Here is a 26,930-nt window from a genome sequence, read left to right as displayed (position 1 = left end):
TGGTGTAATGTTTTCAGGAATGGAAATATTGCTGGATTCCCCCAACCTACATTCATGTACAAACATTTCTCTTTGGGGACTGTGCTAGGCTGTTTTCTGTTGTTATAACAAAATATATCAGCCTCACTTGAGGCTAGGTGATTTCCAAAGGAAAGAGGCCGATTGAGTCCACAGTTCTTAAAGTTCAAAAGCGTAGTGCAGGGCTCTTCCCAGCCCTGGGGAGAGCAACCCACTGCTCTGTCCATGCTGGGTGAGTGGAGGGGAAGGGAGGATGGAAGACCGTAGGACAAGAAAAAGGAGGCAAGTGAACATTCGGGGCATGGCCACTCCACTCCGCTGCACCGATGGACAATCTGCCTGAGCACTCCACAACCTAATTAACTCCTGAAAGCCCGTCAGCTCATGATACCATCACACTGGCAATTAACTTTCATCTGCGATCTGATCCCAGGCACCTCAAGCAGTATGAGCCAGTGTTGGGGAGGTGGAGACAGGTACACTCCTGGGGCTTGCTGGTCAGCTAGGCTAGCCAAAGCCGTGAAAGACTCTGCTGCAAAATAATAATAATAATAATAATAATAATAATAATAATAATGTGGAGTAGTTGAAGACACCTCATGTTGACCTTTGGCTTCTACACACACGTGCACATGCATACACACATCGCACATACACATGCTAAATAAATAAATTACTCAGGCAGAGTAAAAAGTATATACAGGGGCCAGAGAGATGGCTTAAGTGAAGGCACGTGCTGGTAAAGCCAAAGGACCCAGGTTCGATTTCCCAGTGTCCACATAAAACCAGATACACAGGTGGTGCTTGCATCTGGAATTCATTTGCAGTGGCTAGAGGCCCTGGCACGCCCATTCTCTCTGCTTCTTTCTCTCTCTCTCTCAAATAAATAAATCAATAACATTAAAGATTTTTGGTTTATTTATTTATTTTAGAGTGAGAGACAAAAAGAAAAAGAGGAGGAGAGAGAGAGAATGGGCGCGCCAGGGCCTCCAGCCACTGCAAACAAACTCCAGACGTGTGCACCCCCTTGTGCATCTGACTAACGTGGGTCCTGGGGAATGGAGCCTCGAACTGGGGTCCTTAGGCTTCATAGGCAAGCGTTTAACTGCTAAGCCATCTCTCCAGCCCAGTAAAATATATATATTTTTAATGTGCATGCATATCTGGGCCCATGCCCTGAGCTGCTGACCGCATCAGCCTGGAGGGCCGGCTCAGCACTGGTACATCTAGGTAGATCCTGATCTGCGTGTCGAACAAGTGCCCCTTGAGACCACAATCAATCAAGCTGTACACAATTTTACAGAGTGCCCATGTGCCAGGTAAGATTCTATGTGCTTTATATAATACACACTTGACCTTCATTAACACCCTGTGAGATGGGCACACGTCATGAACGTCATTTTTATTTCACACATGGACAGACTGAATGAGGCACAGGGTAGTGTCAAGATTTTCCCGGGGTCACATAGCTAGTCAGTGCCGGAAGCAGAAATATCAATGGTCATGCCACACCCCAGACTGGGTCACCTCGCAATGGGTGTCTAACAGCTCTCTAAGCAACAGTGTTGTATAGTAAAGCTTGGGTGGTGCCATGCTGTCTCTCGGGTGCCAACACTGAGAAAGGTTAGCTTGTATTTCAGCTGTCTGCCCCTTTTTTAAAAAATTTATTTATTTATTTATTTGAGAGCGACAGACACAGAGAGAAAGACAGATAGAGGGAGAGAGAGAGAATGGGCGCGCCAGGGCTTCCAGCCTCTGCAGACGAACTCCAGACGCGTGCGCCCCCTTGTGCATCTGGCTAACGTGGGACCTGGGGAACCGAGCCTCGAACCGGGGTCCTTAGGCTTCACAGACAAGTGCTTAACCGCTAAGCCATCTCTCCAGCCCAGCTGCCTGCCTCTTGCAGGACTGAGGGCACATGGCCATCTTTCACAGAGAGACTCACTCCCTCCTGGCATAAGAGGGAGCTGGAAACAGCTCATCTTGTGGGCTCTTAACCGAGGGGTGTAATCATGACACGGGCCAGAGCAAAGTGGTGCCTTCTTCAATTAGGGCGCGAATTCTTCCAGAATCACACCATAGGACTTGCCATCCAGACCAAAGCCACAGGAGTCGTGGCTTCTTTGTGAGCAATAATGCCCAAACCTCACGGGAATCTTTTCCCTCTGGCTCCACTAAGGAGATGGTGATGAAGCCCAGAGTCTCCACAAAGCTAAAGATCAAGCCAGGACACAGAAATCTCTCCTCCAGGTCAATACAGAAAAGCTCACAATAATCCAGGGGATACTTTCCATATGGTGTTTACATCATGAAATTCCTGATTACAGGGGGGCGGAGTAGGAATGGGTTAATAAGAAGTTACCCAATGGTTGAAACCTTCAAACTGCAGGGTTGCCATCCTCCTGGAGTGATTTACAGCATTCCTCTAAAAATATCTATGAGATCACAGTACATTAAGTGCGTGACACCAAACATTTGTAACCAATCCATGAAAATAAAGTAAGGGCGTCACGTTACATGGGGAATGCAGGAGAATTTGTCTTGCGCTATCGCTCTAAAATAAGACGGCCTCAATTTGGTTGAAATATATCTTCACACATTGTCTTCCCCAAGCAGAGCCATTTGAGAAATTCTGATTGCAATTATAAGTGCTGAATAGGGAGTACTTTGCATTTCCTTTGATGATGCTGAAAGCTGTAAGCGATCGTGATATTAAAATCTTTGGAAATTGATGAGTACCCCAGGCATCATTACAATACTTTCTCCCCCAATCCAAGTAATTAAAATCTATTATATGAACACGTGTTAATACTTTATCAACTACTGCTTTTAATTAAGTAGATGTATGAGGCTTCCCCCAGTGAAAGGAGGCTGGGTCATCTTAAGTGACCCACCTGCCCCTTCACCCTCTAGCCTGTGTCTGAGAGGAACACTATGCAACATACCACCGTGCTGAAGTCAGGAACCTGCCAGAGAAGCCAGTCTTCATTAAGAGTGTACAGCGCTTTGCAAGTGATGACGTCCACAGGACCCTTGTTTATTTTCTGGTTCAGAGTCGTCACCAGCAAATAGAACGGCTCTCCAACAGTCTCCTTGGGAAGGAAAATGCAAAAAGTGACAGTGTAAGCTTTCCACAAAGTCACTGCACTTTCCAAAGGATAAAAGTTGTACTCGATGACAGTAAGATGACAGACAGGAGACAGTGTTTGCTAATAACAAACATGCAACTTGCAAGAAAAATACATATTGCTTCACTTGGGACTGGCAGCTAGACCCAGGATACTGCCACCTCGACCCAGCGCACATGCACACGCACGCGCGCGCGCACACACACACACAGCTTATGGAAGGTTTGCAGTAATGCTCTGCTATGCCATGGCGAAGTTCCTATATAGCCAACGAAGGCTCAGCTACTGTGTGAGAACCATTTGTAGAAATGGAGCTTTAACCTTTGTTTACATTGCTATTTAATTGCCCTTGGCAAGCCCAAAATAAATGACATTAAAAAATGTCTCACAATTAGCCTTGGCAACTGGGATGAATGTAAGAACATTTTAGACATTTGCCAAGGAGGACGCGTTTTGGTGTTAACAGCTTTCCGTGAGGGAAGTGACCTTCATTTCAGCTGTTTGCAGCCTGTTTCCTCCCCATGTGCCAGGCCTGTCCCTTGCCATACCCAGATACCTCCTGTACCGTCCCCTCCCTGGCCATGCAAGTAATCTGGGGTACACCCCCCGGTGCAGAGCCGGTTCCCTGCTCTCTAAGGCTTTGTTCAAACCCAAGACTGCGTCCTCTAACCTTCCCCCATTTGCACTTTCCCCCTGGATTTGGGGAGTCAGGGACCGACAACTGCCTTCTTGGCTATTTCTGAGATGCCCAAATTTGACCGTAAGCCGCTCACATAAGAGACTGCGTGTTCTGCCTCAGCCGCCTCTTCCTGAGACATGCGCCCCTGGGACAGGTTCAGTGGTTGCAAAGTAATGAGCTTTCCATGGTCCGTGGACATTAGGCTGGCATATGAAGGAGGAGGAGGAGCTACCCGCTGGGCAGAAAGCCAGGGTGCCTTAGTGAAGAGGAAGAGCACCGTGCAGCTCTGCTGGAGCCCCTTGTCTCCAAGTCCAGCTGTACAGTACCCCAGTTTTCAAGGTGATCCCTCTGACTTGCTCACCTGCTTTTCTGTGAAAAGCTTAATGACAGTTTTTTTGGGGGGGCGGTCTCCCCCACTCCATTCTGTCTCTTCCTTTATACTTCTTGCAAGCACCCTTTCCTCTGCCGTCCTTGGCCTTCCTTTTACCTCGTCTGCCGCCCTGCCCCTCGCCTGTCACACTCCCCTGCCTGCCTTCACTGCTGTCACCTCTGCTGAGGCATCTCAGAGTGTCTTCCTTACTACAGGACCGAGGGGGGTACTGTTCAAAGGTTCCCAAGGAGGGGAGGCCAGGGGAACCAGTGCCTGACATCTTATTCTTGCAAGGAGCTTCCTTTATTTCATGGTTCACAAACTCACCGCTCTCTGCTTCCCCTCCACCCACTTTAGGTAACGTCCTGACCACAAACCGACGAGCCCCACTTCTCCCCCCTCCACAGCACACACCAGAGATGCACGGAGGCCTCTTGTGTGCGGCATGAGACTGGCCACAGAGACTGGCTCCAGGACCATGTGGGCTTTCGTGGATGGAGGAACAGCTACTGATTGAAGTGCATTCTAGTCACCATTCTCTAGAATTCTCTAGAATGAGATGGCTGCATCTGGTCTAACACGGCTACCTGCACCCATAGTTCTAACCCTAGCTAATCATACCCAGTATCCTTTGGGGCTCTCCTTAAAAACTTAGATGTTTTCGGCCCTTGTGCTACACAGGATACATACCCAACTTGAAATTGCCATAGAGGAGGGTGGTTGAAAAGCTTCCCAGAGCTGGTCTGATATAAGCGGCCAGTTTAGGGAACCACAGGCCTGTGAGATTTCTTTGTCACCATTTACCACAAGGTCTAGATGTATTCCACCTGCTGGGGACATGCCTCCCCTCCTGTATGTAACACATCAGGACGATTTCCATCTTACACACTCACAAAGGGGTAGCCAAGGGCTCTCAGCAGCTGGAACTGTCCATGACAGCCATGCACTCTGTACTGTCTCATCTCTTCTGTGTGCCTCAATTTTCCCCATATGGCCATAAAGGTGCTCACCTTTATGGGACCACCTGATAAGGTCGGCCAAGCTCTTAGCCTGATGTGGCACATGCCACAGATAGCAGTCCTTAACAGATGGCAGTTATTGTCATTATTGTTCCCACCCTACCTAGAAATCTTGAAAGGGCCCATAACCCAGAGGTCATGGAGGTTCTGCTGCCCATTCAGCATCCATGGGGCAGAGCGGTAGGACAAAGATAGTTAGGGAGCCCCCCCCCCCCCCGCCCCGTTGCAGCACTAAGGGAATTATTCCCCTGAAAGTGAAAGTACCGCCTATTGGCTGGATGCCACTTCCTCTGGGCGCTGTGCCGCCCCTCAACCACCAAGTGCTCGACACACTCTTGAATCAGCACTAAGAAATCTTGACCCAGAATGCTTTGCTCAAGGGGGGGGGGCTGCTTGGGCTTGGAGCCCAGATTTTCTGAATACTTTACCCCTTTCATGCCCAAGAGCAGCTCTTGAGAGCTTGGAAGAAGAATCACAAGATCCCGGTAGAAAGTGCTGGAAAAGGATTCAAACCATTGGACACATCTCTTGCTGGATGAAAAACTGATGCCCAGAGGGCAAGAGCTAAGACCAGAGACTCAGCCTGCTGGGCTGCCAGGATGAGCTGGGGGTGACTGCACAGAGCATGCATGCTGCTCGTGACGCCTGCGGGCCAGCGCTCCTTCTGCTCTCAAGGGAATGCATGCATGGGCCGTATGGATTCCCTGAAGGAGGATAGGACAAGCACAGGTTGGACTGGAGACATGGCTTAGCGGTTAGGGCACTTGCCTGCAAAGCCTAAGGACCAAGGTTCAATTCCCCAGGACCCACGTAAGCCAGCTGCACAAGGTGATGCATGGATGTAGAGTTCGTTTGCAGTGGCTTGAGGGCCTGGTATGCCCATTTTCCCCCTTCCCATAAATAAATATATATATTTTTCTTTTAAAAGCACAGGTTTGTGGGCTGCAGCCTAGAGCCTGTGACTCAGCAGGACTCTGTGGGGCAGGAGTCAGACTTGAAGACCTAAACCCAGGAACCTCCAGCTGTGTTCAGCAGCAGTTGTGGCTGAAATACCCACAGGGGGAAGTGAAAGAAACGCACCCCAGAAATACACTTGTTACCTCCCCAAAGCAAATGATGATGTATACCAAGCAAACAGAAAAGAAGGTAGATTTCATTAATCTTAATAAACAGGTATTGCCTTGGGAGAGGAAGGAGTCAGTGAACAAAAAATAAGAGTATAAAAAAAATTGTTGCGTATCTCCTTGTAAGACTGCATTAAACATTAAACTAAGCACAGTCTATTTAAAGTGCTGTTTCTGGATTTCAACGTAAGTAGCACTGTGAAAACCTGTGGCGTAGCAGTGCATCTTATTCAGAGTTTAATTCGATTTCCAAAGTAGCTGCAAATCCACAATTATGCTGTTTTGCTGGAATCTGGATGGCTGGTGAAATTAAAGATTGATAAGAACCTTCTGTACCAGGAGCCTCGTAGGGCCGAACAAAGACGGAGTTTAAGAGAACACCCTCATTTGCATATTAATATTGTACAACAGTGGCCCGTGTTGAGGGGTTCTTAACTGCTAAGGGGCTGCGGACACTCAGCTGTGCTGCCCAACAGTCCTGCCACACCCCTCTCAGCCAGCGCACAGGTATCCCCACCCAGTAAGGGGTGAAGTCTGGGTTCAGATCAAGTAATGGGCTCCAGGACCCCACTCTTTCAGTCACAGGGTTAGGAAACATGGGAAGCTTGCATCCAAAAAGATGTTACTATTCAATTCAATGACAACCACATCCCGCTCCATAAGTCACCATCAGACTGAATTTCCAGGGACAGGAGGCTCTCTGGGGATGTGCTTTAACATGGGAGGGCTGGTAAGAAATAGCTTTTGGCAGATTGGTGGGTAACAAGTATTTTATTTATTTTAAATTTATCTAGTTATTTATTTGACGGAGAGAAAGGGACAGAGAGAGAGAAAGGGTGCACCAGGGCCTCCAGTCACTGAAAATGAACTCCAGACATGCGCCACTTTGTTCATCTGGCTAACGTGGGTCCTAGGGAATCAAGCCTGGGTCCTTTGGCTTTGCAGGCAAACGCCTTAACCACTAAGCCATCCCTCCAGTGCAGGTATTTTATTTTTGACTTAGGTATTTTTATGTGGGGTGTATGTGTGTGTGGTGTGTGCATAGGCCAGATGTCAATATTAGGTGTCTTCCTTTATAGCTCTTTACATTATTTTTTTAAAGTTTTTATTTTTATTTATTTATTAGAAACAGAAAGAGGGAGAGAAAGAGAGAATGGGCAACCCAGGACCTCTAGCCCCTGCAAATGAACTCTAGATGCATGCACCACCTTGTACATCTGGCTTTTGTGGGACCTGGAGAATTGAACCTGGGTCCTTAGGCTTTGCAGGCAAGCACCTTAACTGCTAAGCCATCTCTCCAGCCCTACATTAGTTTTTTTTTTTTAATTTATTTTTGCTTATTTGAGAGCAACAGACAGGGAGAGAGAGAAAGAGAATGGGCACGCCAGGGTTTCCAGCCACTGCAAATGAACTCCAGATGTGTACGCCCCCTTGTGCATCTGACTAACGTGGGTCCTGGGGAATCAAGCCTCAAACCGGGGTCCTTAGGCTTCATAGGCAAGCACTTAACTGCTAAGCCATCTTTCCAGCCCCCCTACATTAGGTTTTTGAGACAAAGTCTCTTTATTTAACCTGGAGCTCACCAGTTTGGCTAGATCAGAGGGCTAGCAAGCCCAGGCACCCATTCCTGGCATTAACATGGGTCCTGGGGATATGAATTCAGATTGTCAAGCTTGTATAGCAAGCACTTTACCTACTGAGTCCTTTCTCAGTAGTGGGTATTTCTAACATGTTTTCGAGGATCGGAAAACATTCTGTGCTTATCAGCATTTGAAATATTCCCTGATCCTAGGACAGTGTCTTTGCTTCCAGGGAGGAGTATTAATTAATGTTACAGGTGAGAAGATGAGCTCTTCTGAAAAGTCTTACCTGAGATAATTTTAAATGAATTATACAGGCCAATGATAGAAAAAAACAAAACAAAACAAAACTTTTATTTCCCCTCTCTCTGCTCCCCGCAAGGACCAAGTGCAGTTAAATGCTGACACCATGGAGCATTCTGGACTTAGCAAAGACACCAGCATCTGCTAAAAATAACTGCCTATTGTCTTACCTCTGACGCTGTGGAGACATGCGACACTTACCCGAAGAAAGCCCGACAGGCAGACGGACATCCAGTTTGTGAGGAGTTTTTCTACCACAGACTCGGTGCGCCTGAGCATGAGTTTGGGCTGCATGTTGCTGCACTGCTCCATCAGGTCCCTGGTGAGCACCTCCAGGATGCTGGTCAAGTAGACGAGCTTGGTTTGCAGAGCGATGGTGAGGAAGGAGGCGAACAGACACCTGTTTAAAGGCAGAGCAGGAGTTAGCCATCAGCCCTGGACAGGGCTGGACTCAGAGCTGATTTTCATGGAAGTTCCCTGGCAAGGAGTGCTGTTTTCTGAGGAGCTTTTACGTGTGTGTGTGTGTGTGTGTGTGTGTGTGTGTGTGTGTGTGTGTGTGTGTTTCGCTTAGGTTCTAGTCTCTTTCCCAAAATTTCAGGGTGTTTCTAAAATAAAATAAAAATAACTCTTCTTCTTCTTTTTGGTTAAGAATTTGGTTTATGTGTGTGTTGGGGCTTTTTCGGGGTTTTTAGAAGATGATGTGTGTGTTTGTGTTTTCAAGACAGAATTCATATTGGGTAGTGTGACCTGAAATGCAGCAGTGGTTTGGAAAGAAGGATCTTGAGGGCTGGGAATGCTGCAGAGTCGTACAGTCCTCACCTAGCATACATAGGTCTGGAGTTCAATTCCTAGTCCCTCCATAAACTAAGGAGATTTGGTTTTACTGTCTCTGCTTAAGGGTCTTCAAAATATAAATGAACCAACTTATACCTGTCCTTGACGGAGAAGTTTTTCTGTTTTTCTAGGGTGTGGATGACAGTAACTAGGAAACTTTTATTACAGATAAGGGCATCCAAAGCTGTGAGGCTTTCATTCTTGTCATTGGCATCTCTGTTCTGGGAGGAAAAAAAAAACAACAACAAAAACCAAAAATAATACAATACAGTACAATACAATGTAGTATATAATTTTAAAGTTAGAAAATAGATCCACAATGGGTTTTCCAAGACAATGAATTATTTAATATTGAATCCATGATCCAAAAACCCACAATAAAAATTCAACATAATAATAAATGGGGATGATAATGACGATGATAACACTATGAAAGTCAGGCAGTCACTGAGCTAAAAATGAAAACTTAGAGACTTACATGCATATCCTCAGTGAAGATGTGTGTGAAGCCACCTGACTGAGAGGAAGGAGACACTTTTATTATTCATAACAGCCAGAGGAAATGAATAGTGTATTTTTGTTATAATACCCAAGTCTGTTTTAATAAAGCGGAGATACTCTTTGCTAATCTGAAGAGCCCCTGGGCTTGTGCTCCCTGTATTCCTCCAATACATAATAAATAATTATTCTGCTCTCAAAAAACACCAGTGAATTTGGAAAACCTCCGAGAATAATAATTATCATGGTCCATCCATTCCATGTGTGGTAGTTCATGTCACATTTGAAAAAAATTGACTCAAAAGTGCGGCTGAAGGAGCTTTGTAAGGGTCAGGCCACCCCTCCAGCCATGGACCTCATACGGATAGATCCTCCATCATTTTGAGGAGTTGTTTTTACAAGTCAGCCAAGTAGCATCTGCTCTCTCAATGTACAATGTCACTCAAGAAAGGGGAAAATCAACTTCTTAAAATCATAGATTCTGCAGCCAAACTACATGGGCTTACCACACACTGGTCATGTGACTTGGGACAGGTAGTTTAGCCTCTGCACTTGACTTCCTTCATCTTTGATGTAGGAGCTGTAATGTTTCTTTCTTCATAGGCTCAGTGTGAACATGAAATGAGTGAGTATATAAGTCAGGGCTGGACATCAGCTGCTACTATTGCCTTTATCCTTAATTTTTAAAATATTTTTAGCTGGGTGTGGTGGCGCATGCCTTTAATCCCAGCACTTGGGAGGCAGATGTAGGAGGATTGCCATGAGTTTGAGGCCACCCTGAGACTCCATAATGAATTCCAGGTCAGCCTGGGCTAGAGCGTGACCCCAGCTCGAAAAACAAAAAAAAAAAAATTTTTTTTTAATGTTGTTATTTATTTGAGAGAGAGAGAGAGAGAGAGAGAGAGAGAGAAAGGGAGAAAATGGGTGAGCCAAGGCCTTCAGCCACTGTAAATGAACTCCAGACACATGCTCTCCCTGGTATGTATATGCAATATTGCATGCTTGTGTCACTGTGGGTCTGGCTTATATGGGACCTGGAGATTCATATATCAGTCCTTAGGCTTCACAGGCAAGTGCCTTAACTGCCAGGCCATGTCTCCAGCCTTTCATCCTTAACTTTAAAAAAGTGTTTAAATGTAAGTTTTGAGACATAAACTCTCAAATTCGAGATTTTTAAAATGCATCATAAATCATATTGAAGTAATGATTAATTTTATTTATTTAGTTCTAGATGGTTTATTTAGTTGTTATTTTAGGCAGCATGATAGAATCTTGTCAACTCAATGGGATTTATAATCACTGTGGAAATAAACCTCTGGGCATGTCTGTGAGGGAGTTTATAGATTGGTTTCTTGAGGTGGGAAGACCCAACCCTAAATGTGGGCAGCTCCATTCTTTGGGCTTGGGTCCAGGACTGAATAAAAAGGAGAATGGGAGCTGAGTAACAGCCATGGGCTCGGATTCCCGACTGCAGACTGAATGTAACCGGCTGCTTTGTGCTCCTACCGCTGAGATGAACCATGTCCCTCAAAACCGTTAGCCAGCATAAGCCCTTCCTCCCTTAACTTGCTTCCTGTCAGGCATTTTGCCACAGCAACAAGAAAAGTGACAGGATTTCAGTAGGTAGTCTAGTCTGGCTTCAGGTTCACGGCCATCTTCTTTCCTCAGCCTCCTGAATGCTGGGATGAGATGTCTGCCACCATTCCTGGCTAATAATTACGTTTTAAAAACATATGGAGTAACGGTTTGAAATGAAAACATAAACGCAAGCACTGAGATTTCTCTCTTTTTTCTAATAATTGAAACTTTAGGCTAAGTTCTATCTCATTAAATTTCTCCTTTCCTCATAGTTTCCAATTTGTTAGGCCAAGCAGAAGACCTTAGACTATTTTGGACATATGCCCAGTAAATAAAAAAGAAGATAAAAAGGCCCTAGGTTTGCATTTTCTACACCCTAGTATTTTCCTGTCAAATCAACCTCATATAAATGGCCAGTTTAAGCTTTGTTCTTGCGCTTTAATATGGAAGTGGTACTCTGAGTTTAAGGCTCTTTCTTTCTTTTTTTTTTTCCATCCTGTGTTTACTATTATTTCATCTCCTATTTTCAGCAAAACAAAATGAGCACATCTAAAGAAAATACAAAGCCTGAAATGCCAAAACCACCAGGCAGGCCTGAGAAGCAGGGATCTGGGGAGCCCTGGCCTCCTCTTGCCCTGTTTCTTGCTGTGTGGTAGCTGTTGAGCGTGGCCTCTTCCCTCCAGCACCCAAGCTGCTGGCCCAAAGACTTGGCTCCTAATCAATCAGTAAAGCGCCTAATTAATACAAGGGCTCATCTGCAGCCTGGAGTGTGTGTCAAGTGGCATTGTGCTAATAGGTTGTCTTTCCTCTCTTTTCTTGTTTTTTTAAAAAAACATTTATTTATTTATTTGAGAGAGTGTGAGAGAGAAAGAGGGAGAGAGAGAGAGAGAGAGAATGGGCATGCCAGGGCCTCTAGCCACTGCAAATGAACTCCAGATGCATTCACCCCCTTGTGCATCTGGCTTACTTGGATCCTGAGTAATCAAACCTAGGTCCTTTGACTTTGCAGGCAAATGCCTTAACCACTAAGCCATCTCTCTAGCCCTCTTCTCTCTTTTCTTATTTATTGTATATTTAATTTAGACACAGATTTCCTTGACAAGGTTCTGAAAAATGTTTCTCATTGGGTCCTTTATTTATATTTGTTTGTTTGTGTTTTTTGAGGTAGGGTCTCACTCTAGTCCAAACTGACCTGGAATTCACTCTGTAGTCTTAGGGTGGTCTTGAACTCACAGCCATCCTCCTACCTCTGCCTTCTGAGTGCTGGGATTAAAGGTGTGTGCCACCATGCCAGACTTCTGGGTCCTTTCTTTTAATAATTCCTTGTGACTTTCCTGTTTATGGCTCTTGAGAGTTGCCTTTCAGGATTATATATACTTTAGTTAAATAAGTTTGGCTCCTTGCAACTATTTTTCTCTTCTCCTAACATAATACTGCATTATTTTTGGTTTTTTTTCCTTTGTTTTTTAATATTCTTTTTTTTCTCTTCCTTCTTTCCTTCCTTTCTTCCTTCCTCTCTTTCTTTCTTTCTTTTTTTTTTTTTCCTTAGACATTCAACTTGAAGCAATGTTCCTTGACATTATCATTCTGCTTTGTCCTTGATTCTTGGGCTTAGCAGATAGAAAAATTTCTTTCTTAGGCCACGGATTACTCTATTCAGCACTCAAGGGCAATCATTAACCGTAAAAGCCCATATAGTATTCATGTTGATGGTTGAAATCTCTTTTATATTATTGCTATTAAATTCTTAATGGGGATTTCAGAGGGCTGGGAAATAGGACTGACTTGTGACGCCACCTTCTCGGAGGTTCCGCACATCATCCTGACTCAGGGACTTGAACTTTCCTCCTCTCCCCATGAACATGGATGATGCAGCAAATGACAAATCTGAGTGCCTGGTATTCTTGAAGGATGAGTTAGAGAAATAGGAGTGGAAAAAAGGTTAAGTGTCATTTATAGCCCTGCTTGATTTACACCATAAAGGCTTAGCTTCCAAAAGATGCCAGGTGTTTTATGGAGGGACCCCCAACCTCTGGACACAGTATCGCATATCACGGTGTCCCCTTCTAGAAATATAGAAAAGTTGGAAATTGCTGATCACATGTTGTCTGGGTTTCTGAACTCTAGGCTTCTGGCCAAATGTAGCTGAGATGCTTCTGGTAAGGTGATACAAGCTTTCTCCTTTGGCCTGGAGAGATTTCTGGCTTAGCTGGCAAGTCTAGACTTCAATGTGCTTGTCTGTGTTGATGCGTCCCAGAGGCTAGGTTTCTCTGGAGCCAGAGCACCATGGCAGAGTTGGGGTATCAGGTCATGGAGGTGATGACACGGAGGATGAGTGAGCACCTCGCCCAAGGCTTGGGAGGGTAAATGAAGAAGGCTGAGCGAGTGAGTGAGGCAATGGAGGTGTCAGAACAGAGGTGAGAGCCAAACCCAATGGGCTCTCTACACTACTCCTAGAACAAGTCATTTCGTTGCTAAGTGAGGCCAAGACAAACTGACCAGCTAAAGAAAAATGGCCAAGGAGAATCATGAAACCTCTGCATTGCTAAGAAACAAACAAACAAAAAAAACAACAACAATGCCCATTTTCCACTCTGATTCTGTGTGTGTCTGCTTGCCTCCCATTTACTTGGCTGGTCCTACTTCTCATTTCCAATTGAGAAGTAATAGTGAATAATCTAGTGGCTGCAATATAAGTCAGGCAGATAAACACAACGTATTGATTTTTAAATGAATCAGTTCACTTCCCAGCAACAAATTTAGTTCTAAAACTAGTAGTAAAACAAAGCTAAAATCATCACTCTGAATTGTGTCCATCCTCGCTTTCCATTACTGGGCAAAGAGTCAATGCCAGTGACCCACCACTACGTTCTACCGTGATCAATGCAATTACTAATTATCCTTCTCTCTTGGCTCAAGTTTAAGCCAGTATCCTTTATTGAGTGTATTGTCTCCCATCACCTTGGAAGCAAAACCTTCATTATTATTCAAGACTCAACCTTAGGAGGAATATGATCAAGGTTCTTTTACCTCAGGGAAGAAAGTTCTCAGAGCAAAATGTTTGTAGTCAAGGAAGGGAACCGTTCCAAAACTATCAACCACATCCAATTTATCCATCTGCAGCTCAGCAAAGCCTGCAAAACAGAATCCCGAGAGCAATATTTCAACTCCACAAACAATGGATAAGATCTTCTGCTGTTTTGTCTAACAGAGTATGACCTTGCTTTTCATTAAAGAAGAAACAATAGATAATTACTTGGTTGGCTGCAGAGAAGAGCTGGGATGAAAGACAAAGCCTGGCCCAGCCCCTGCTGTTCTGCTCTCTGCTGTTATACCAACAGTTCCCATGTAAGGGCAAAAAGTAAAATAAAAGTAAAATGGACTTTTAGTATTATTATTATTATTTTCTACGAATGGAATTTTGGAGCCTACCATCACGTATCTCCTTCCGGAGTTCACTCTCTAGTAACTCCAGCTGTTGGCTCTGTTTGCGACTCAGTTCCTTCGATTTGTGCCTGGTCACCCCCACGGCAGCTAGGGAAACAGAGATGCTGCGTCAGAGCCACGTGGGGACTGAAGAGACCAAATGGAAAGGAGGGAAAAAGACAAGGGAGAGAGAGAGAGAGAGAACTGGATAGAGAATAAGAGTACAACATAGTATGAAAGAGCTTATTTAATGTGAGGAGAGCCTAGCAGGCCCTCCAGCCCCGAGCCCGACCCCCTGTACCACAAAAACAAAACAAAAAACCCAAGAGCTGGATTTTATAGAAGGCAAAATTCCCAGCAAGCGATCCGTTTAAAGAGGAAGATGCTAAAATGTAACTGGAAAAAAATAATCCACTCCTCTTAACAGTGAAAACTAAATCAAATAACCTTCGCTGTAACCAGAGATTCCCAGCTGGCTGGAAAGTAATGAAATGAACCAAGTTTTCCTACAGCCACAGGCCACTTATATTGCTCCATTCTTTTTCCAGTGTTTCATCCCTGGAGAAATAAAAGTTGTGCAGCAAATGCAGAAAGCAACCACATGTCCACCACTAGCTATAGGAACCAAACTCGCAAGCGGGGTGACATAATGAGTGAGTCACCAGGAGCCCTCATATCTGGGCCTGCATCAGCTTGTGAACCCTGCTGCTGAGGAAGGAGATGGAATGGATTCTGGAACCTGGGTTTCTTTCCCACCCCTATTGTGTATACCTGTAACCTTGGGGAAGTTCCTTAGCGTCTCTGTGTCCGGCTGCCCCGCTGTGATGTTGTGGAGATTATGAGCAAGCATTAACAGAAAGCATGGAGAACCTCATGGCTAATAAGTACTCACATTGTCAACTGTCATCATTACTAGAGAAGTGTCTCTTCTTTGAATAGAAATCACACAAAGGAAGGGTTATCAGTAGGTGTGAATGATGCAGAAATGAAATGAGAGTTCCTTCTTGTACTCCTTCGCTAAGTCAGCAGTACTAACCATAATTTGCTTCCGTATCCCCAAGAAAAGCTGAGGAGTCGCTGATTCCCAGCTTACTTGGCCATGGCAGCCTTGTTCTAGGACTATTCCTTGGGACCACAGCCTCTCTGGCTTTGAGCAACCCTGGCTCAACATGCAGAGGCAGGCCACATCCACACAGCAGTGAGCTTTCCTGGCCCAGATCTACAGAGATGTTCTGTGGGAGGTAGGCCCAGGCCGGGCATGTTTAGTGTTTTCACTAATGATATGACTGGCTGCCTATAGTACATTCACTCTAGGTGCTGGTGACGTCATGCCTTCCTGCGGTGAGCGAGAACAGGATGGACTTTAACGGGCTTTGCAAACTGAAAGTATCACGCCATATTTAGTCCACTTTCACTTAAAGAACATCTCTCCAGAGAGTGAGGGGAAGCATGGGATAAGGCCAGAGGCTCCTAGGAAGTCACAAAGTGGATGAGTGTGTGTGGGGGAGCTGGAGAGATTGCTTCATGGTTAAGGCACTTGCCTGTGAAGCCTAAGGGCCCAGGTTCGACTCTCGTAAGTCAGAAGCACAAGGTGGCTCATGCATCTGAAGTTCATTTGCCATGGCTAAAGGCCCCGGTGTTCCCATTCTCTCTCTCTCTCAAATAAATAAGTAATTAATAAAATGCTAAAAAAAAAACCACAAAGTGGATGTAAGTAGCAGGTGAGGCTGTCAATCTGAGGCTCCCTAACAGCTGTATTCTCGAAGCAGAAACCAGCACTGACCCTGTACAACTGATTTTCTTCATGGAGGCCAATGGCAGCCAGGTCTTTATTAAAATGTCAAGCTAAAGTTTAGAGTCTAGATCCAAGACATAAGTAGGCAAAGTGGGAAGAACATTAAAAAAATACCTGGGCCATGTGTGGTGATACACACCCTGAATTTCAGTACTTGGGAGGCAGAGGTAGGAGGATTGCCATGAGTTCAAGGTCACCCTGAGGCTATGTAGTGAACCCCAGGTCAGCCTGGGCTGGAGTGAGACCCTATCTCATAAAACCAAAACAACTGGACTGGAGAGATGGCTTAGCAGTTAAGCGCTTGCCTGTGAAGCCTAAGGACCCCAGTTCGAGGCTACATTCCCCAGGACCCATGTTAGCCAGATGCACGAGGGGGCACACGCATCTGGAGTTCCTTTGCAGTGGCTGGAGACCTTGGCGCTCCCATTCTCTTTCTTTTCTCTCTCTCTCTCTGCCTCTTCCTCTCTCTGTCATTCTTAAATAAATAAATAAAAATAAACAAAAAAATTTAAAAAACAACAACAAAAAACACATACACACACACACAAAACCCTACATAATTATCAATATGGCAAAATAGGATTTCTAGAAAGTGAATTCATTGCAGTAGGACGGTAAATCCCATGCATACATCTTTCCCTCACATGGTGGGAAGGATCTGGAGAAAGGACCAGGCCTTAATTCATCTCTCCTTTCAGAGACTGACTCAGTCCCCAGCAATGTGACCAATGACCAATGAGAACCAAGTCAAGAGATGCAGAGATGAGCAAATGAACGAACGGTGGAGTGAGAAGATGGAAGGTAATGCTGGCAGCCACCTCCACTTGCCAAAAGCAAACAACAGAAATAACCGAAAGGGCTGTTGTTGTATTAAATTCACAGAGATGAAAGCGCTGCCTTATCTGGTAAGGAAGAAGAGATGGGGCAGAATGAAAAGGTCGCAAAGTCAAGAGCTCCCGGCACCAGCCAGTGGCTCCCGCTTGATTCCTAGCACTAGGGAGGCTGAGGTAGGAGAATGGTGCAGAGTTCGAGGCCACCCTGAGACTACATGGTGAATTCCAGGTCATCCAGGGTACAGCGAGACCCTACCTCAGAAAAACAACAGAAGAGAGCGAGAGTGAGATTGAGAGTGAGAGTGAGAGAGCGAGAGCGAGAGCGAGAGAGAGAGAGAGAGAGAGAGAGACAACAAGCTAAGACTTGACTGAAGCCCACGCAAGCTGTATCCCATCTCTGGCAGTAGCTACTACAAAGCTCTAGTGACTGATATTATGAAAAACTCCATCTAGTAAATCAGGTCTTAAAACTTCCAACAAAAATTTAAAGTGTAGCCGGGCGTGGTGGCGCACGCCTTTAATCCCAGCACTCTGGAGGCAGAGGTAGGAGGATAGCCGTGAGTTCAAGGCCACCCTGAGACTACAGAGTTAATTCCAGGTCAGCCTGGACCAGAGTGAAACCCTACCTCAAAAAACCAAAAAAAAAAAAAAAATTAAAGTGTGAGTTGCCTAATGTTTAAACGGCAATGTCTTCACAATTTAAAAGATTGCCATGACCGCCCTCCCCACTCCTGGAGAAACAAACAGAAAACAAAACAAAACACAATAGCTGGCCAGACGCAGCCAGTGACAACCACCTAGGACCTTCGTGGGCAAAAGGAATTTTTGAATGTGGTAGCGAATGACCCAGGTGGCGTTTCCAAAGCCTGGTTCTGTCAGGGAAAGCAGGGCTTGATGGGAGCAGATGGGAGGCGGAGGTTGGTGGAGTGAGGAAGCAGGATGAGGTGACCGTATCCTGAGAGTTCACAATCCCAGAGAATCCTGAAGGGATGACGTAGGTGGACATTGTTGTTGTTATTTATTTTTTTTTTTCCATAGTGATTCCAAGGACTGAGGAAGCCCAACCAATGGCATTTCTTTAACACCAATGTGCCATTTCTGTAATTTAGCCTTTTGTGAATGAGGCACCCTACAAAAACCCCACCACACACTCAGGATTCCTTTCCCAAAATGTTGACTTGGGTTTTCACCCATTAACATCTAATGGAAACAAATGGTGCCTGAGAGCTGAAAATCCGCCTGCTGTCAGGCAGCCCCAGGGAATAAGAAAATGCACCAGCACCCTTACCAACAATGACAACGGCCAGCAAGACGGGAAGCACGATGAGAAAATACCAAGTGGAATGAACGGATTCCTGCTCCACGTAGAGCTCCAAGTTTCCCAATCTGACCTGCGGGGACAAAGGACTCCATTAGACCTGGAGAGACTGATCGAGCGCCTGTGAAGGTATAAAAGTTCCCCCTCTCCAAGCTTACTCCCAACATACAAAACAAAGTGATCATCTCGCTGGACATCTGAATTCAAGTCCATCTTTGGGGCAGAGGATCTATACCTGTGTCCTTGAGCAACTGAAGAACATCACTGTGCCTCAGTTTCTGAATCTGTCAGTGAGGGACTGGACTGGACTTGAAGATTTTAAATACTGGCCTTCATTTCCCTGAGACCTAAGATTGCAGGCATGGGCTAACACAGAGGCAGAAGTCCCCTGCCTTTTATCCTACAGGACAGCTCCACACTCTCTCCGCACTGCACCGTGTGCTTCAAGCAGGCTGCTTTTGAATATAACATTCACTGGTGAAAACCAGCTTGCAATGCTGGCCAGGGCATCCCCGAGGGCCTTTGCTACTTTCAATGTTTTGTTAGGTTTTGCTTGTTTGTTTGTTTTGGTTTTTAAAAAACATTTTATTTATTTATTTGAGAGAGAAAAGGAGGCAGAGAGAGAGAGATAGAGAGAGAGAGAGAGAGAATAGGGGCACCAGGGCCTCTAGCCATTAAAACCAAACTCCAGATGCATGTGCCACCTGGGCATCTGGCTTTATGTGGGTATTGGGGAATCAAACCCAGGTCCTTAGGCTTTGCAGGCAAGTGCTTTAACCACTGAAAAAAAAATCTCTCTAGCCCGTTTTTTTTTTTTTTTTTTTGGTAATAAAAATTTGGGCAATATAAAAAAAATTGGACAATAAAACCTGAAAAGAAAAAATTTCTATATGCATCCATTTTTCTCTATTGGTGGGTGTACAAGTATCCAGGTACATGCCAATCAATGGAACCTGGCCTCCCTAAGCTAGTAATAAGCGAAGGAGCTGAGGTGATGCTGGACTCGTGATCCAGGTTCTTCCACCTCCGTCCTTCACGTCTCAGGATCTTGAGGTAGTTGGCCACCCAGCCTCACTTTGAAATGGGATGTTAAGACCATTGTGGTGGCCTTTAATCCCAGCACTAGGGAGGCGGAGGTAGGATCACTGTGAGTTTGAGACCTGGGACTACTGAGTGACTTCTGTATCAGCCTGGGCTAGAGTGAGGCCCTACCTCAAAAAACGAAAAGAAAGAAGCGGAATGTTAAAGGGCCCCTGGGTGGGGTTGTGGTTAGGATCTTATGTGCTCTATCCGGTAGGTAAGTCAGCCCATGGCAGCCTGTTGCTATCTCTCCAGTGGTTGAGCTGTCCAGATTCAAAAACTGAACCTCTGTTATGGCCTCAGGGTCCTAACCTCCCACCCTCCCATGAACTCTCTAGCCTCCTGGGAATGCCTCCTTTGCTCCCCCCATTCCAGTCACACTGGCCCCTTGAGACCTGTGACACAGATTCCTGCCTCAGGACCTTGGCAACCTGTGCTGCCCCCTGCCCAGGGCTCCTTGCCCGCCTCCCTGAGGCCTACACTCAATTGTCAGCTTTACAGGCAGGTCGTGTAAAGCTGCGAGCATTGGGCTAGCCGATCCCGGCCGGTGCTGCTGCGCTCTCCTGTCCCAGACCACCCTTTCACTGGGAAGCTTCATATTGGCTGATGGCGCCACTGTGATGCCACCCCAGGGCAGGCACTCAGGTCTGCGGTAAGTCACAAAGGATGTGAGCCTTCGCCACCCTGAACCAACACGGAAGGCAATACGCTCCTTCTTCTTCGCGTGTTCAGTTGTGGATTTTGTAAGCATTGCCTCTTTCGCCACAAAGACGAGCAAAGGGAGACTTGTGGGAGGGGCAAGTGACTTACCCAAGGTCACGCAACTATTGAACAACACAACTGAGGCAGGAACACATACTTGTTTTTGCCTTCTAATCTGATATATTCTCTTTCCTTGTCCTTTACTCAATTATTTTTTTAAAAAAATTTGATTTATTTACAAGCAGAGAGAGAGAATATGAATGGGCACACCAGGGTCAGCCTCTAGCCACTGCAGACGAATTCCAGATGCATATACTACTTTGTGCATCTGGCTCTACGTGGGTACTGGGGAACTGAATCCAGGGAATTAGACTTTGCAGGCAAACAACTTAACCACTGAGCAGTCTCTCTGGCCCTTAATTCAATTATTTATAATAAAGATCGAAAAGTTATTTACTTTCTTTTTAGGGTACGGGGGATTGAAGTAGGAGCATGCATACCTTAGGCAAACACTGCTATTGAGCTACAGCCCCAATCCTACAATGTGTTTTTTAGTTTTATTTGCTTTGGTGTTTTGATATAGGTACTTACTCTATCCCAGGCTGACCTGGGACACATTCTGTAGCCCACGCTGACCTTGAGCTCTTAGAGATCCTCCTACCTCAGCCTCCTGAGTGCTGGGATTAAAGGTTGAGCCACCAAGCCCAGCTGTTTTTGTCTTCTTGAGGTAGGGTCTCATTCTAGCCCAGGCTGACCTGGAACTCACTCTGTAGCCCACTCTGGCCTTGAACTCACAGAGATTCTCCTATCTCAGCCGCCTGAGTGCTAAGATTAAGTGCATGAGCCACCATACCCAGCGCACAATCCACTTTTTATATAGGCTAGCCTGTATAACCTCGTGTGCCATAAATACCGGGAAGAGTGACTCCAAGTATGTTTCCCTCCTCAAGGGTCTTACACCTTTACTGTGGGTTCTCACACACATCTGGGCAAAGAGGAACAGCAGGAAGTATGACCATGGTAGAGGATGATTTCTTCTTTTTTTTTTTTTAATTTTTTTGTTATTTTTATTTATTTGAGAGTGACAGACAAAGAGGCAGATAGAGAAAGGGAGAGAGAATGGGTACACCAGGGCCTCCAGCCACTGCATTGCGTGTGCCCCCTTATGCATCTGGTTAACATGGGTCCTGGGGAATCGAGCCTTGAACCAGGGTCCTTAGGCTTCACAGGCAAGCGCTTAACCACTAAGCCAACTCTCCAGCCCGAAGATGATTTCTGACAGAGGCTAGTAGGACTCAGGCTATGCCTGATGGGCGTTCTGGGTTTCTGTTAAGACATGTCACCTCTGCATTTAGGGAAAGAATGACAGCTCAGCTGTCAGTGGGTCTGGAGATGCTGCTTGCAGATGCTACAGTCTAAATGTATGGCTGGAACAAAAGCTATCAAGACTCATTAGGATTACAGACAATGGTGTGTTCAATGCGTCGACATTCAAACAGGCGCATGGATGGATTCTGCCTGCAATGCATTATGCTGGGGCTTGCAATACCAGCTTTGTGTATCTTCTATTAAAGGAAAGATCTAGAGCCAAGAACGATTCCATTGTGGCCTTAGGGTTGGCTAAGGAATTACTAAGACTCCGGGTAGGAAGATAAGAGGTAGCACTTCCTTGTGACATACTGGAGCCTTCTTGGAGGAGGTGGCAATATGATTACTTACTCGAACTTTCTTGGAGGAGGTGGCGATGTGATTTGCATTCCTGATGCCTTTAATTTTGCACAGGATGGTGGTGAGATCTTGATTTCTGGTAATATTTTCAAAACTGCAATTTAATTGCTTGTTTTCTCCATGGAATAGAGTAATTTCAATGTCTTTCTTGGAAATGTTAAAGTTGTCATTTTCTTTCTGTGATAAATAAGACAAAGGTGAAAAACAATATCAGGACACATGTTGGAAATTCACACCTTTCCAGTCCAGGGGGTGGGACACATCCCAACCAGAAAAAAAAATAAGAAGAAGAAGAAGAAACATACTTGAATTTTCACTTCCAATTCTGTGTCAACCTCAGATTCTACTCGGTACCCTGTAAATCTGGGGTCCTCAAGGTACTGCAGGGTTCCACAATACAAGTAGGTATCTTGGACTCTCAGTTTCACCACAACGTTTGTACGTGCTTTGGAACTCTTTAAATTGGGTGCTAAAAATCCGCAGGAAGTGGCCTGGCAATACTCAGAGACCTGGAAGAGGAGCAAAGGGCACTTTCAGAGCCGAAGGACCTCTGCTCTGGCCCCTAAGTGCTGAGTGACCTGGGCAAGCAAACTTCTTGGTACACTACAGACTACCTAAGATTAAATTAACTCTAAATGAAATGGAATGAGATAAAGGCTCATTCAATTAAATGAGGCCTGCATCGAATGAGATTATACTTGCAAAGATGCTTAGTGCCTGGCACACACACAGTCAGCATTCAGCACACGCCAGCTAATATTATCATTGATATCATTAGCGATGGTGAAAGCTGTCAGGAGGTGACCAATGGGAAAACAGGCGACGCAAAGAGACGCAGGCTGTAGAGAGAAGATGACTCTGGCCCAAAGTGCTTAGGTGTCCTCCAAGCCAGTGCGATGACATCCTGGGAGCTGTGGGAAGGGACTCCAAGAGCCCAGCCCTCAGCAAGGCCGGTTCCTGATCTGCCCGCATGTGGCTTCACCTCTGTGCTGAGAAACCTGCAGCCGGGTGCATTGGGGGTCCTTGGCCTGAGGACCTCCAGCAGAGGAAGAGGCCAAGCATTAGCAGAAGTCCCTAGCCACAGGGAAAGAAGAAGAGCTTTTCAGGTATAACAGAGAATAGGTGAAAACAGAAGCTAAAGATACCAGAGGCTCCCTTGACATGAACAGCATGCGCCTGGGAAACAAGGAAGAAAACCTGGCCCAATTTACAGGTTTATGAAAACAAAACAATGAACCAGCCAAACAAACAAACAAACCAACCCCAACTTAAGTATAAGGTAAGAGGAGGTTGACATGTTTCTGGAGTGAGGTGGGGACATAGCCCAGGGGTCAAGCACTTTCCTAGTGTACTTGAGGCTCTGGGTTTGATCCCTAGAACTATAGGAAAAAAGGAAAGAGGGAGAGAGGAAGGGAAGGGGAAAAAGGAAGAAAGGAGGGAGGGAAGGAGGTTGGTTTCATGTGAAAAAGAAATGACGTGTGCGGATGGCAGTGGGACTCTGCAAAGAACATGCAAAGAATGGGCTGGAGAGATGGCTTAGCGGTTAAGCGCTTGCCTGTGAAGCCTAAGGATCCTGGTTCGAGGCTCGGTTCCCCAGGTCCCACGTTAGCCAGATGCACAAGGGGGCGCACACGTCTGGAGTTCGTTTGCAGAGGCTGGAGGCCCTGGCACACCCATTCTCTCTCTCTCCCTCTATCTGTCTTTCTCTCTGTGTCTGTCGCTCTCAAATAAATAAAAATAAATAAATAAATAAAATTTAAGAAAAACAAACAAAGAAACCTGCCCGGTGAGAGAACTGGTCTTCCTTTCTTTTTTTTCTCCAGTCCTGGAGTAGAAGACAGAGGGCAGAAAGGGCACAGGTGGGGATATCAAATGAAAGAGCTCGGTGACTCTGGGACAAGCGCACCCTCCTTTCCATGGGCGCACTTCTCCAAATCCCAGCCCTGAACCTTGCCTTCGCTTTCCTGTGATAGAATGAAGACCACTGCAACAATGGCCCGCGCCTCAGCAGCCTGAACCCCCAGCAGAGCTGACTTTTTACTGTTTTCCAGCAGTGACGATTAGCAGCAACAGGACCCCTCCGGCTCTTCATCTCAAGACTCCACCTATCCACGCATGCAACCAAGCCTTCACTTTTCAGGCAACTGTTTGGCCATCTTCCCAAATCATCCCTTCTCCTCTGACCCCGGAAAGCAAAGCTACTCTGCTTCATTCTTGAGTTCTTTTCTCTGTCCTTGGCTCTCTGGTTTCTGCACCGTTATCCTCATACTCCCTTCAAGGATAATGCTGCAAAGGGAAGTTGATTGTCTCAGCTTCACCACTCCATGACCACCCTGTGGTAGACAGCTTAGGCTCACTGGGATGACCCTCCAGACCAGACACAGTTTATGGGAGGAAGGGATTTATTGCAGCTTACAGACAGAGGGGAAGTTCCATAACGGCAGAAGAAGCTGGCCCACTTTCATAGGTCCACATAAAGAGGAAAACAACCACCACCACAACAACAAAAGTAGCCACCAGCAGCACAAGCAAGCAAGCTCCAGGAGCTCAGAATAGCAGAACTTAAGCACTTTGCAAATCTTTAGACTGAAGTCTGTGTCCAAACCCCACACCTTAGGGCTGGACCCTTGATCCACCCACAATAACACCAAGTTACAACCTTTAATAAAACTCAGGCTGGAGAGATGGCTTAGTGGTTAAGGCACTTGCCTGCAAAGCCTAAGGACTCATGTTCAACTCTCCAGGTCCCATGTAAGCCAGACGCACAGTGACACAAACATGCAAGGTTGCACATGTGCACAAGGGGCTGGACACATCTGGAGTTTGATTACAGTGGCTGGAGGCCCTGGCACACCCCACTCTCCTTCTCTCTCTCTCTCTCTCTCTCTCTCTCTCTCTCTCTCTCTCTCACACACACACACACACACACGCACACACGCACACTTGCTCTCTCTCTTTCTCACTCTCACATTACAAAAAAAAAGGCAGTCTGTTGAGCTTACCTTAAAAAAAAAAACTCCTGAATCTATTGGTGGGGGGGGCATCCATTCAAACTACCACACACCCCAATAGAACTTCCATGCTGACAACAGATCAGGGGAGAGCTTGTTGACATCTCAGCCACTCCTGGGCCTCTGCATGAGTGTCCCCATTGAGTCAGAGGCTCTCCAAAATACCCTATGTCTCCCTGCCTAAATGATGCCTGTCCTCATGCCACTCCTTGCTCAAAGACCTTCAGTGGGCTCTCACTGCCTACAGAACCAGGGCCAATGTGGAGCTGTCACACAGTGAAGAGTAATGCTCACAGTACGATATTCTCTCACATGACCCCAGTCTAGCTTTGCAGCCATCTGTAGAGCCCATTCCTGATCCATCCCTGATTCAGTTGAGCAAGACTGAGTGGCCTTTCCCATCAAGAGCCAGAGAGGAGCCTGTCTTCTCAACTTTCAGTCACTTCCCTGCTTCCCCATGTACACCCCTGGCCAGCGCAGTCCCAATTCCATCCACACGTAATTCCTCTCTCACAAGAAAGCACACAATGTCTTCTTGGACTCAGGGTTTCTTGGTTTTTGTTTGTTTGTTGCTTTCCAGTGTAGGGCCTCGCTCTAGCCCAGTTTGACCTAGAATTCACTAGGTAGTCTTGGCTGACCTCAAACTTACAGCGATCCTCAAACCTCTGCCTCCTGAGTGCTGGGATGAAAGGCATGCACCACCACGCCTGGACTGATGGGACTGCCGAGCTGGGAGGGACCAGAGGATTTAGTCCTTGCCATCTACCAGCTGTCCACCCTACATGCAGAGCTGCCTGCCATATCCCTCTTGGAAGACGTGACTGGCTTGTGTATTCCTTGTTCTTGCAGTCAGCAAAATATTTTGCCCACAGTAGGTGTTCAATAAGTGGTATTTGATTTGGGAAGGAGAACAAGTCAATGGGCAGCTACAGGCCTTGCCTCTGGTCACAGGGTCATTGCCCAGCTGGGTATGTTTGTGTCATGGAGACACAGCCCATAGTCACAAGGGGAGGCTGGGAGCTGGCTCCGGAACATATCAGGAGGTAGATGTGTGAGGGGCGAGGTTGTAACAATGATGTGCCTGAAGCCTCCTATTTCTACATCTGAACCCATACTGACTGCAAAAGGAACAAAGTCTTTGGTCACCCTTAGCTCTGCTGTCCTTGGCAGGAAGTAGTCATGTGGAGCCCCAGGGAGGCTGGTTCCTTCACATTGCTCTCATCAAAGAAAAGGAGTAAAGGGAAGGGAGAGGGGAAGAACATTCAGGAAATGCCCTATTAGCACATTCGGAGGCCCTGAGCTGCATCCGAAGTCTTCATCTCCCCACCTCACTGGCATCTTCAGCATGTCCGTCCACAGGCTCCCGAGAGGATCACGAGACTCTCCCAGGAGCACTGAGGCATGGCTGGCGACCAGACCCCTACCCCCGTAGATTTCCACTCTAGGGAGACAGGAGGCAAGGGAAGATGAGAGCAGATTCAAGGGGTCAAATGGACCCTAAGAGACAAGGGCAAGAGAAGAAGCACATGGAAGGATTTCTGTGACTCGGGAAGTCACCTCACCTCTCTCCATGCGGTCAGACCACCACAAACTCTTCACAGAAGTACCATTTTGTACTTCACACCTCAGCCGTTCACAAAGATTTTTCACACATATTCACAAGCACTGTCATTAAAGTGACTTGCCACAAGGAGAAAATGGCAAGTCTTGTCATACCAAGTTCATTTGTCTTTCCTCTGTGTGTAACCCTAAAAACCTACAAGTATGAGGTCTTTTTTTTAATCATGAAATAAGTCAACATTTATAATACCAAAGTGATAAATATAGCATATGCTCAACATATTTTAGTGTTGAAAACAAAATCATGAATGTAAATAACCAGTATGATGAAGGAACCAAAGACTTA

General features: G+C 46.0%; 1 protein-coding gene across 1 annotated transcript in view; it reads right to left on the bottom strand.

Annotated features, from left to right (window-relative positions):
• Plxnc1 (plexin C1) overlaps nucleotides 1-26,930 on the bottom strand; it is a 181,198-nt gene that overhangs the window by 38,499 nt on the left and 115,769 nt on the right. The window contains exons 13-21 of the mRNA XM_004650180.3: nucleotides 22,319-22,522; nucleotides 22,005-22,190; nucleotides 18,474-18,576; nucleotides 14,564-14,665; nucleotides 14,162-14,265; nucleotides 9,534-9,572; nucleotides 9,152-9,276; nucleotides 8,423-8,621; nucleotides 2,964-3,110 (exon numbers count right to left, since the gene is read on the bottom strand). Coding sequence (XP_004650237.1) covers nucleotides 2,964-3,110; nucleotides 8,423-8,621; nucleotides 9,152-9,276; nucleotides 9,534-9,572; nucleotides 14,162-14,265; nucleotides 14,564-14,665; nucleotides 18,474-18,576; nucleotides 22,005-22,190; nucleotides 22,319-22,522 — 1,209 coding nt within the window. The remainder of the gene's footprint in view (nucleotides 1-2,963; nucleotides 3,111-8,422; nucleotides 8,622-9,151; nucleotides 9,277-9,533; nucleotides 9,573-14,161; nucleotides 14,266-14,563; nucleotides 14,666-18,473; nucleotides 18,577-22,004; nucleotides 22,191-22,318; nucleotides 22,523-26,930) is intronic.

Source organism: Jaculus jaculus, chromosome 6 (genome assembly GCF_020740685.1).
Source record: "Jaculus jaculus isolate mJacJac1 chromosome 6, mJacJac1.mat.Y.cur, whole genome shotgun sequence".
Lineage (NCBI taxonomy): Eukaryota > Metazoa > Chordata > Mammalia > Rodentia > Dipodidae > Jaculus > Jaculus jaculus.
This window is presented reverse-complemented; position numbering and strand designations above follow the sequence as displayed.